Source organism: Papilio polytes, unplaced genomic scaffold, assembly GCF_000836215.1.
Source record: "Papilio polytes unplaced genomic scaffold, Ppol_1.0 DF824102.1, whole genome shotgun sequence".
Classification (NCBI taxonomy): domain Eukaryota; kingdom Metazoa; phylum Arthropoda; class Insecta; order Lepidoptera; family Papilionidae; genus Papilio; species Papilio polytes.
The window spans coordinates 2,846,190-2,858,617 of NW_013525102.1; the positions used below are offsets into that span (position 1 = coordinate 2,846,190).

Here is a 12,428-nt window from a genome sequence, read left to right on the forward strand (position 1 = left end):
ACGCTACATCCTTTTTAGTAACTCTACGGAGCTGTTGCAACGATAGGTCAACTTCACCGGTTGTCAATAATAACTATTTATTACGCATTTAAAGAATAATTTGCATGTTTACTATGGAATACACGTTTGTCTTTTTAATAATTGTAAGGGAGTGCATAGTCCTTTACTAATAGAAGGGGTAAACTAACCACGGGAACAATGAAATGATTATCGTCGTCCATGAAGATTTACTATATCAGAGCAACTATAGATGCAATGCCGGCCTGTGAGAGGACGGTACTCTCGTCTCCTGAAGAGCCCTAAGTAGTAAACGTTTTGAAATACCATCCATCATTACGGAGATCAAATAAATGGTTATTCATATAAAATGTATGAGTATTAGTTTCTAAACTATAGGTTTGACTGGACTGATTCCGTTTTAATTCGGATAAGACATTAAAATTGAAAAAAAAAGCATTGAGAATACAATGATATAATGTTTACATGAATGAACTCGTTTAAATTAAGTAGGCTGCGTAGTAGCCACGCTTCCGTAGTAAACGCGTCACTACTCCGCAGCACTACGCCTTTACAAGTCGCCGCGCAAATGACATGTTTATTATTGTGTAATCAACGTACTCATAGCAATCTCTTACGATGGACATAAAAAATTAACCAACCTACATTTGGAACCTGTTACAAATTACTGTTACTGACCATTTTACAGATGAATATGTGATCACGCTTTGACATAGCTACATGGCCAAAGCACGCCAAAGTACGAATTAATATGAGATATTGATATGATATATGTATCTTTGTTCTTATACATGCATTAGGTGGATACATTATTTTAAACATTTAAATCGCTGATAAACAACAGTGATAGAGTAAAGTAGGTTTGAATAATTCACCCCACTGGAACAAATACTATCAAATTTCAATACAGACATCAAAAATCGTAGGATTACTATATCCAGCAAATATTTCTGAGTATATCATCTACATAAAATATCTACTCAAAAGTCAAAAGGTAGTTAAACACTTGAGTTTGGACGAGGTTACTTTTAAGAGGTGAAGCCCAACGAAGTTTTAAGATGTCGCACGGACCTATCAATGACAAGTACGCGTGGTGTCGCCTCAGGGCGCGATCCACAGGGCCATGTCGCAGATTTGGGGCGAGGTATCACGGAGCCAATATAAAAGCTTTCACTTCTCCTAAAGTGCAACTACAGGCTTAGAACAAGTTTGGTATGTATGTAAAATATGTTTTAAGAATCGAAGATTAAATTAACTATAACGTTAAGGGTAAACAAGTACATCTCCGCAATGTATAGGTACAAACCTAAACAATAACAGGCGGATTTTAAATTTGAAAGTTACCAATCACTAGGTGTCAATACTATTTGTTGACGATATGTCTTCAGCTGCAGTTGATTTTCTTTAGGATTTATTGATGCATAGTATATGCTACAAAGATATTAGTCGTTGTCTTCTAGTTCCATTAAATTAAATTGTACATTTAAATTAGTTATAGTGATGTAACTTGTAAACATTGAAATTTCCACTAGAAGACCCAGTCTTAAAATAAGTAACAATTTCTCATAATTGGTAAAGATACATTCAAGACGCAATTAGGAAGTGTCTTGGAAAGTGGAAAGCAAATTCAAATGATGATTCGAGCAGCGTAACGTCCGACAACACCTCCGTAAAACTAATGTTTATGCACACAGATAATATTTACATAATAATTCTTTGAAATAAATATTAAACTGTTAGTCTGCTTCTTTTTCTTTTAACATAATATTATGATGATACGGATATAATGCAGGCTTAATTGTAGGAATTACGTTTATATTTAACAATTATTTTAAATCAGTCCGTCATTTCTATAATTCCAAGATAAAACCTGGTTCCAAACAGCAGTCACTTGAATGTATCACTGTCCTTAAAAAGATCAACTTATCTTATAAATTATTGCCAAGGAAACCCACATCACGACTTCCTAAATAACTTGTACCACATACCTGTTACTAATGCAGAGCAGTGTACAGTTGCAGTCCCATTAAGACATCACATCTCGAACGACTGGGCGCGACTAAAATGTTTAGTGGGTGTCGGATGAGTGTCGTGTTATCATACGATCACTAAGGGCAGCCTATTGTTTACAAGTCGAATCTTATTTACGACGTCGCGAGTAACGAAGCATCGACCTGACACCTGACTCCAGATTATTATCTCGATCACACCGGGTGGCCGCGTCAAAAATCCGGGACTCAAAACCTTTTGTTTAATAGCATACGTTACCTAATGGTGTAATTATTGGCGTGACGCGTAAGAATAAATAAAACTATATAAAAGCCAATAGCAATCTTTAACATTCTCCTTAAAAAAAAAAACAGTTATATGTTTTGTATAGTTGTCACAATAGTGGAATGTCCGAGTAATTTAAATACGCAAACGTTTCTTTGTTTTGATCTGAAGCGCAACCAAGTATGATTCAACGAATTCTTTTTTGCGCTGTTTCGAAATTGCAAATCGAGTTTTAACCATAAGGAAGTTACTTAATGTTCTTAATCGATATAATGCATCGAGCAAAAATTAATCATAAAGGCAAGTTCGCAATAATACTGAAATAGCAGATTTCAAAATCTGAATTGGACATGTCTCTATGAGCTTGGGTTATGATTTGTACTATATAAGGACACTGTGAAATTAAATACATATTTGTAGGTATGCGTAGTATAAATAGGCAAAATAATAAGTATGTTAGTAGTAGTGTTTATACCAATACGTAATTCGTTATGAGATCATACCTTCTAAATAAAAATTCAAGATGCCTAGCCTCGATTGCGCCGGTGCCCGGGCAAACCTTGAAAGTATTAAAATTCCAAAGAGTTCGCACTAGCTGTAGTTCTCTAGAATAGATAAATATTTTACGTTATATAAGTAGTCAGATTATGCACTGAGTCGGCTAATGCTAGCAATTCTATTTCATACAAGCCCACACATACGTGCAATTAGTATACCTGCTTACGTAGCAAAATTTTAACTCTACGAGCAGGTATATTTAATGAATAAAACAGATTTAACAAACAGATTTGTCAAGCCTTTTTGGTTAGATGTGAAAATTTAAGAATATTGAATTATTTTCGAATTATATAAAAAAGTTGATGAAACTCATCTCTTTTCAAACTAAAAACGTTAGGATATAAAACTACAAATATCAATAAAAGAATGGCGCCTAAGCTACTGTGTTTGGACGCACTATCTACCTGCCGTTATTCCGGTTCCTAATTTATTCATTCTTAGCTTCCAGAGCTAAAATACGACCTCATCTGCGTATATCCCTTTCTCTGAACGAATCTTTTATTCATGAAGCTCGCGCCATTTTATTCGAGATTTAATTTTATAGCTTTGAAAACTAATAAATCGTTTACATTGTTTACGTCTACCATGAAATAATATCATTGGATTTTTTAAAATAAATGATAGCTCTATTCTAATGAAAAAATGAGCTGTTGTTTTAAAAATTTTATTTTGTCTACAAAATAGTATGTAAATTATAAAATACAGCTAGATGCTTTACGAAGCATGAACAATTTAAGTACATTAGTGCGCGTTGTACAAATGGCAATGGGAGCTGGTAGAGGTCGGAAATGAAATCGACAGTCACTCACAGACACAATTACCTCAATAAAATCGTACGAGGGTCGGATTCGGCGCAGTCAGTTCGGAAATGGCTCTAATGACTTTCAGTCTATTCATTGTACTTCCATTATGAACTGAGCTATACGCGTTATACAGAAAGTCGTTTTAAATTAAAATCAACGGAAACTTCTTTGATCGCAGATATGAACGATTAGGACGAGAAATACTGACTAATGAAAGCAATATGATAGGCAATATAATAATAAAAAATGAAATAAAAAAAAAAAGAAATAAAAAATGAAAGCAATATAATAATGAAAGGCTTTGGTGATAAGTAACAAGATAATTATAGCCTTAACAGCCTTACAAATAAATACGGTATAAAGTTAAAATTAGCAATAAACTGATAAGCAAAGATTAGTACCTAAAAATTTTGCTTATACTCAGTTTATTTCTAAGTTTAACTTTATATCGCGTTTATTTGTAAAGCTGTAACTCGTGCTGCATTGAATCTTGTATAAGTCCAATATCAGTCAACTTTTTGATGTAAAATTTCATTTCTGTGCATTGTTTGTCCAGGGTCCAGGCTTAACGAACTGTTTTAGTATTGCAGTGCCAATTAAAAGGAATGTATATGGGAGGAGAGTTGCGCGTTTTCAGCATTAGTTAATGCTGCGATTAGAGTATCTACCGCTGAGCAGGAATTGCATTCAGACATTGTTTGCGGCGCGTGGCGTGGGCGGTAATGGCTGAACAACAAATTATTGTCTAGCTAGACGCAGGCGCTCTAAGTCTGTTGCAACTACTAGTTTTGAAATATCAGAGTTAAACACATGACTAATATTTGATCGTAGCGATTTGAGATTAGGGTGGCGATTGGTAATACAGTATTGTTCAAAAACAAGCAAACGATTCATCACAATATGGAAGTGACGAAACAGAGTTTAACTCTTTTCTAATTTCTTAGAAATATGTTAACACCCTGGACGATCCAAGATGCGCATATAAGCGGTGGTGGCATTCTTGCATATTTACTTTGACGCATATTCAAAAACGTATGCAAATAAACAAGTAAGTGCGAAAACAAAACAATGACAAATATTCTTTTGTAATATCTACGAAAAAGTTATGTGTTATATTTCCAATATTAAAATAAGCATTTACATCTACTAAAAGATTCATAAAATATTAACGCTTAACACAAGGAAGTTCGTGGAAGAACGTGGGGCAAAGGAGCCGTCTCTGCGAACTCAACTTATAACGAAACAACATAAACCTTGAAGTATGATATAAGATTAGTCGCGGCAGAGACTTGGGAGCGGTGGGCAATGATTTACGACATGTTAATGCAAATCTATAGGTATACAGAGCGAGCAAGGGTCAATGTTTACGTCACGTGTCTGCGGCGCGGCGCGGCGCTGCGGTCGCCCGGGGGCCCGCACGCTCTACAGCAAGGGTTTCCACCTCGAATCAAAAGTTCAAATGCTCCCAGTGCTCTCCATTGCAGAACCCGAGCCGAGATCGAGGGATTTTAAGTCAGTAAAAATCACAGACAGCCCCATCTTTCCCATAAAAGGGAGGGTATGAGGAGTCTTTTGAAGATTTCCCTCAATGCAAGAAAAAAATTATCACATACGGAATTATACGATTTTACATGACGCATTATCATATTACGTTAAACATAAATTTCTTTAAACTTATGTGAATGGTAGGAAAGTCATTAGATGACGTGGTTTTTATTTATCCAATGAGGTTCGAGGATGAGCACAGTGTTTTTGACAGATATTGTTTGTCTGTTTTATTGACAGTTGGCAGCCCTATCATCGCCGGCTTTCTTATTCAATTTAATTTCCCGGACCACACTCGCGTTATTATCGCGTCCATCACAGCGACCAGTTAATGACTGTAACACCATCAAAGTAAATACTTTCACGGTGTTAGAATTAACGAGTTGCATATTAACTCTCTTGAAATTTTTATTTGATGCCATTTCATATTCTACAATATGATGTCTATTATTTAGTAATACTGTACTCAGCTTTAATGACACAAATCTGAAGTGAAAATCAGAAACTTAAAATATTTTTAGACTCAGATTACTACAGCATCAATAACTAAGGCATCTAATAAAGTAATTAATTCTTGAAAGTTAAATTGTTTAAAATAAGATGTTCAGTTGTTTTTATCTGATTTATGAAAAAAGTCTTAACAGTGTCGATGATTTGCTTTGAAGGTAACCTTAATCTTATAAACGACTTCTTAATAACTTCGACTGATGTCGAATCAATTACAATTTATACAATACTATGGTTTTACTAAAACAAATAATATACAATTAAAAACTAAACTACAACGAGCTAAGTCCAGCATTCTCTTATCTTAAATCAAGATTGCTTTTTAATGATACAGTCATCCAAAATGATTGTATGTTAAATTGCTTTAATTAAGTACGGCCCGCTTTCAAATCATCGAATTTTATTTCTTAATTTTCTATTAATTGGATATTAACTTCTAACCTCTTGTTAAATCTCTCGGTTATATCAAACATATCAGAAAAACGAAGGTTAAATACATTTTATACGACCTTAATATTTAAATTTTATCTTGTTCAGATTTGTTATCGAGCACCATGATGTCAAATGCTAAACAAATATTAAAGGCTTTCAATTCCCTTAGCATTAATTCAACATTTGGAGGTTATTTCAAAGCGGATTAGGTAAATCAACTGGCTTTTAACTTAGTCATTGAGCATTATAATTTGACTCAAGGGTACAATAAGTATGTATCTTTAATCTTAAGTTTTGTAAGGTTAATACATTAATCATTAAATGTTTGAGTAATATGTGTCATCATCATCATCATCCACTTGCCCTTATCCCTTACGGAGGGTCGGCACAGTATGTGCTGCTCTTCCATACATCTCTATCAGCCGTCATATCTGAATCCACTCCTTTCGTAAGCATATCCTCTTTCACACAATCCATCCATACTTTCTTCGGTCTTCCTCTTCCTTTGTAGCCATCCACATTCAATCTTAACACTTTCTGGTTTATGTTTGAGTAATATGTGTATTGTCATTTAATCTCTTTCATACTATTATAATAAAGCGTGAACACACACTTCTTTGTTGCCTAATGTCAGCAATTACAGCATATTTTTAATAAATACCCCTACACTCACGTCCTGCTTTAGGCCATATATTTTCAGGCCATTAAACTTAGGGGGTAAATATTTTGGATAAAAACCCTAATGTGGGAAAGAAACAATAAGTTGCTGCCAACATCGAGAAAGAAAGATTGCTAAGGTTTGTCATGTCATGTCATTTTGTAATTTGCTATTGATAATTTGACAAATGTAAACAATAAAATATTTTTTTTTTAATTTTAGGTGGATGAAGCCGCACGGAAACAGCTAGTTATTTCAATACAACGTTAAGGGTGATATACAAATATTTTATCCTAAGATTGAACTTGCGGTCTATTTGTTGTAAAACCTTGGTTATAAATGACTATTTTGCTAATATGTAGTTAGTAGCTAATACTGCGTTAGTTAAAGATGTCTTACAACTTCGTATAAAATTGATAATAAAACTAAATTAAGCATATTGATAGTAAAATATCTCCATATAAAATAAATTGTTTACAACAAGTAAGGCGCAGTTTGTGCATACAGTGATGATTGTACTCACAGTGATGGTGTCATAGATGCCATTCTCGTCGTTACGAGAGGGTGGGGCCGCACTAGAGGCAGATGCGCCCGCGCCCGCCGCCGCGCGGCTCGGCGGAGGCGACAACGGGAGCGGGTTCCCGTTGCGAGACCATGATCGGTGTATTTGCCAGCTTGTATCCGAAAATCGTGCTTTGTCCTGCAATAAAATTAAACATTAACATCTTCAATAAAAAATCCTTTTAAACTATAGTAGTAGTAAGACAAAAGTCAAGATTTATAATTATTTTCAAATTAAAACTAGTTTCCTGAAAACTATTCTGAAAATTTTATTTATCGTAATAGAAACATTAACTACATTAAAGCGATATTTCGCATAAAAGTCACTTCCCCAAGCAAATACATTTCGTAAACTTGATCATAAATAGGTTAAAACTAAAACAATGTTTTTCAACATAGCAAAGTTAACGTGTAATTTTCTTTAGACAAGTAGAACACTTGACCATATCAAATTGAAATACTGCATTATTATGCGCAATTATGCGTACGTTCACTAATAACTGCTATCTACTGACAATACAAAGTGGTTAACAAAGCTTTCAAATCCGTGTTTTAATAGTAACCAACAATACGTATGTCCAACTCCACAGTTTAAGTTGATACACGCAATCCTATACGATTATCATAGCTAGAAATCTATCGCTAATGACTGACGCCGTAGATCAATAGTGCTTTATAATCGTCTCACGTTCGAAACCTTCGTTGGACATCTTTGTAATACAAACAGTACAGGAAATCGGGTATAGGTAATCTAAAACGGCGTCAGTCACGTCGCGGCTAGGTAACCTAATGGCACAATTGGTGGCACCCTCTGTTCAGCGTTACATCCGCAATATGCTTCTCGCACTTCGAATTATGTCCGCAAGCTATCTTATTAGGTGACCTACTTGGCTCGCCAGATGGCAGATACGTGCTCCAAGTAGCTTACTTAAGTCATTTGATCCTTATCTTGTTTACGACAGCGAAGTACTCCCGTTGTCTTCTTTGAAAGGTTTCATTGTGTTAAAAGTGCATTTACGGAACTGTGCACTCATTGGGAACAGAATACTATTATATTACTTATTATAATTGTTTTATTGTCAACAAAAACAAAACACTATTATATAAATTAATATAATAGTAGAGCATTGTTAATAAATAATATGTTCGTCACTTGATGACTGCGTGCAAATTGAATGTCTTAGAGCATGTAATGGTTTTTTAGCCATCATTCTGATACCAACAAAATGTAAAGTTCAGAGGCAGAAACTAATTTGTAAACCAAACTAGTCGTTAGATTTTAAAAGCATGTTGAGTTTAACAGCAATATATTTAATTTGAATGATGTTTGTTTCAAGAAATATTATTAAGTGATAGCACTATACATTTTGTGATGTAATTCTCAGTGAATTCTGACGTCAATCGTCGTCACCTCTGGGTGTTGCCAAATGACGTTACCTCTACACTATGCATTACATTCGTGAGCCAGATAGTCATCGATCCTCTTCTTATTAGCGTATAAATTTTGATTGTATAGCATAATTCGTGTCTTAACTCCATTTTAGCCGCTCCTATTTAATTACAATTAAGTAGAGTTCAAAATATAACTATTATCGAAAGCAATTAGCGATATTACGTCAAGAACACATTGCACTATAAATGAAGCAAGCTCGTCTTACAATGTCATCTCAATTATTCCGCCACATAGGGGCTACGTTCCATTCCATATCATTTTTTTCTTTTTCGCACGTACCACAGTCTCAGGGGATATCGGATATCTGCCTTTCAACTTAATCACATAAGGTGAATTTATTGAAGAGAGTTACATGTACGGGTTTCATGTGCTACAGTAATCAGGTGAGTGGATTATAATCAGGCAACACTAATTAAGAATATTCAAGCTTTTTCCTTACAAATTCCACCGATCTGTTTGCAATCATTTTTACACCAACTTACTGTTAACAGCTTCATCAGTTTAGTTTTATACATGTTGACAGAAGGTGCTGTTATTATCAAAAAAGAAACCAGTAGCGAATGCCGTAACAAAGAGCAGTAGAGAGAAAGTTTGTTTGTAAAAACATAATCGCGTTAGTTACATTATACAGCATTGTATGTGTAAATTATTACAAAATATCTTCTCTGTGGTACATAAAAATAGCGCAGAGGATTAACCGCCAGGTAGATGGTATAATAAACATCCCACGTGTAGTTGCATCGTAATCGGACGTGATTACATTGTCGATCAGCGCGTGGGCTGGGTATGCTCCAAACGTTCCGTTGCCACTTTCCACGTGCATTTCCTACATGAGTATGCTTAAAGATGACCTGACCTACTTACGCCATGTTATGTTTTGAATCAGGAACATGTAACGATTATTTGTACTGGATAATTTTAAAAAAGTGAGGTCTAAGATCTGCTCCACGCCAAATATGCAAGGTCAGTAAAGGGCGGACTAAAAACAGATGAGATACATGTTATAAATTACAAAGTCTTGTAGAATTTATTGATTGAATTCAGCATGTTATGTGATTGACGTTAAAAATCTGACAGCTGAAAACCAGCGCAAGGATAGTTCGGTTTTTTCTGCATTATCGGAGCTGATTTCATTTTCATTGTTTCGTTTTTTGTATGTAGTGTATGTACTTCTTTGTAACGATATATATCCGGTTAAAATATATAACAATCAAACATGGACATATTTAATAAAATTATAAGGATGTAAAAGTATGTTCAGGGGAATCATTAACATACATTATTTATTAAAAACTATTCGCTGTTTACATAATTAGTGTTGCTACCGTAACAAATACGTGTACATCTAAATATTTATTTGAACATTGTCTGTTGGAATGCGCTTATGTTTGTTTGGTGTCGCGGAGAAATCGTAAGTCTTGGTGAGAGCAGGAATTCTAATTACATACCTGTTACTGGCGTACGGGTAAACTTCACAATGTAAAGTAGCTTTACCCACCTCAATACATTTGATGAAGCTTAATGTAGCTTTGCCTATTCTTATTTATACATGCTTTCGCCCGCGACTCCGTCCGCGTGTAATTAAACAAAAGTTTGTAATTAAGTAGCCTGTGTTTTTCCAGAATATTGTCTAATTCTTTGCCAAATTTTAACGTGATCCGTTCAGCAGTTTAGGATACAAATTCTAACAAACATCCATCTAAACTTTCTCATTTATAATATTAGTAAGAAGTAGGATTATCACAGTACTTGTTCTTTTGATTAGCAATTCAAATTGACTAAACCTTTTTAATTATAGTTTTAGCTACTAAAGAAGACATTTTACGAGTAAATTTAAATTTAAAAATTTGAACAAAGTGGAATCTGAGCTAATGGTTTTGTTTGTTTTTAATTACATGTTGCTGATTCGCAAATTCACGATTTTTAGATTTCTATTCCGATTCTCATTCTGTATTTTAAAATGCTGTCGAAATTAGCAACTTCTAGTGATGAAAAAATTCCACAAGTAGCTTTAATGAAATTTTAAGGTTATGTTAACATTCAATGTTTACTTACATAAAATATTAGCAAAATTTTAATGGCAAACCGTTTAAATAGACTTTGAGTATGTAAATACGAAGCGCGTTATCGGTTAAAGCAGTAAATGATGTTATTTATGTAAATAAGGTGAATAGATCGCGAAACGTCAATACAAATAGGGGCCAAGGACAAAGGCCAGCGGTTAAAGACGATCCAAGCCAGCGATAGTCCCCGCTTGACTAGAAGATAGGTATCACTCTTCTACTTGTAAAACAAATTCCAATAGTGCCCTACTGACAGACTCAAAGTCAGATGATTACTAAGGCCCACTCTTAGTATAATACGTTGTATGAGTGATTTACACTAAATGCGACAATGTAACATAAACAAACTGAAATTCACAAAAAAAAAATATAAAAAAACTTAACATATGTCAGTATGAATGCATGTAATGTCTTGTGTATATGTCACAATACCGCACCCCGACTTGCATGTCCTTCATAACTTGCTATTCTTTACATTGGGCTAGACTAGACGAGGTCAAGTTTGCGGCTCTGCTACTGCGGTTAACTGCACTATGTCATAGTAATTGTTATATTTCTTAATGTTACAATAAATAAATCCAATTACCTAACTAAACCATAACATGAAAGTAATTTTCGATGTGCAATTTCGAATACACTTTGAAATTTAATAAAATATAACTAATTAATGTTTCATATTTCACATATATTGGTCTTAATTTTGTAGAGTTTTTGTAGTATTGTACAAAAATAATAATGATTGTTACTGCTAATAATGTTGGTAGTGATATTTAAGAGTCAGCGAAGCGGAAATTTTAATGAGCTTTGTCGAGGTCATACGCTATTACACTAAAATACAAATAAAAATAATAAAATCCAGATACACATTAGGTATTTCCAAGTTAAAATTGTAGGTGATACAGTTTGTATTAGAGACATGTAATTTTTACATAAAATACCTACAAGTTAATAATATTCTTCGAGTATTTAATAAGTTACTACTTGATAAATATTTTCCTATTGAAGTGTATGTTTGCTGCATTGTAGAGGCAGATGTTTAACAGTTTGCTATTCGAAGGTCAATGGGTCGCCAAGCGAGGCGATTACGTCAAATCCTCCAGTCTTACATGTCTGGATTCAAGGACAAATAAACCAACATGTAAAATTACATATAATGTAGGTTTTATCAGGATATCGGAGGAGAACGTCATCATTAGCGATGTATCTCTACTTATAAAGTTTACTTGTTTAAACCTTACTTTTCATTATATTGTAACCTAACCTCTTACAGCGAGAGTAGACCAAGATGAAAGTCTAGATACGCTTGTAAAGTCGGTTTAATTAAATACCTAAAATTCTTATAAAACATTTCGAAGAATATGATTTTATATCCTTTGCGAAGTTAATTTGCATGTGGCTAACGCGCAGAGGAGCGCGGCCTCCTGCACTGATAAGATAAGATAACCTTGCCTTACAATTTATTCTGCGCGATTACTGCGAGCCGAGAACAACACTAAATCGCTATAAAGCTCCTGTTAATATTACGACGGGATTCAAATTATGATCAAAACAAAAAT

The 12,428-nt window shown here is 34.3% G+C and overlaps 1 protein-coding gene across 1 annotated transcript in view; it reads right to left on the bottom strand.

The window, feature by feature from the left end:
• LOC106099443 overlaps positions 1-12,428 on the bottom strand; it is a 52,185-nt gene that overhangs the window by 5,978 nt on the left and 33,779 nt on the right. Inside the window, exon 5 of the mRNA XM_013278002.1 lies at positions 7,319-7,495. Coding sequence (XP_013133456.1) covers positions 7,319-7,495 — 177 coding nt within the window. The remainder of the gene's footprint in view (positions 1-7,318; positions 7,496-12,428) is intronic.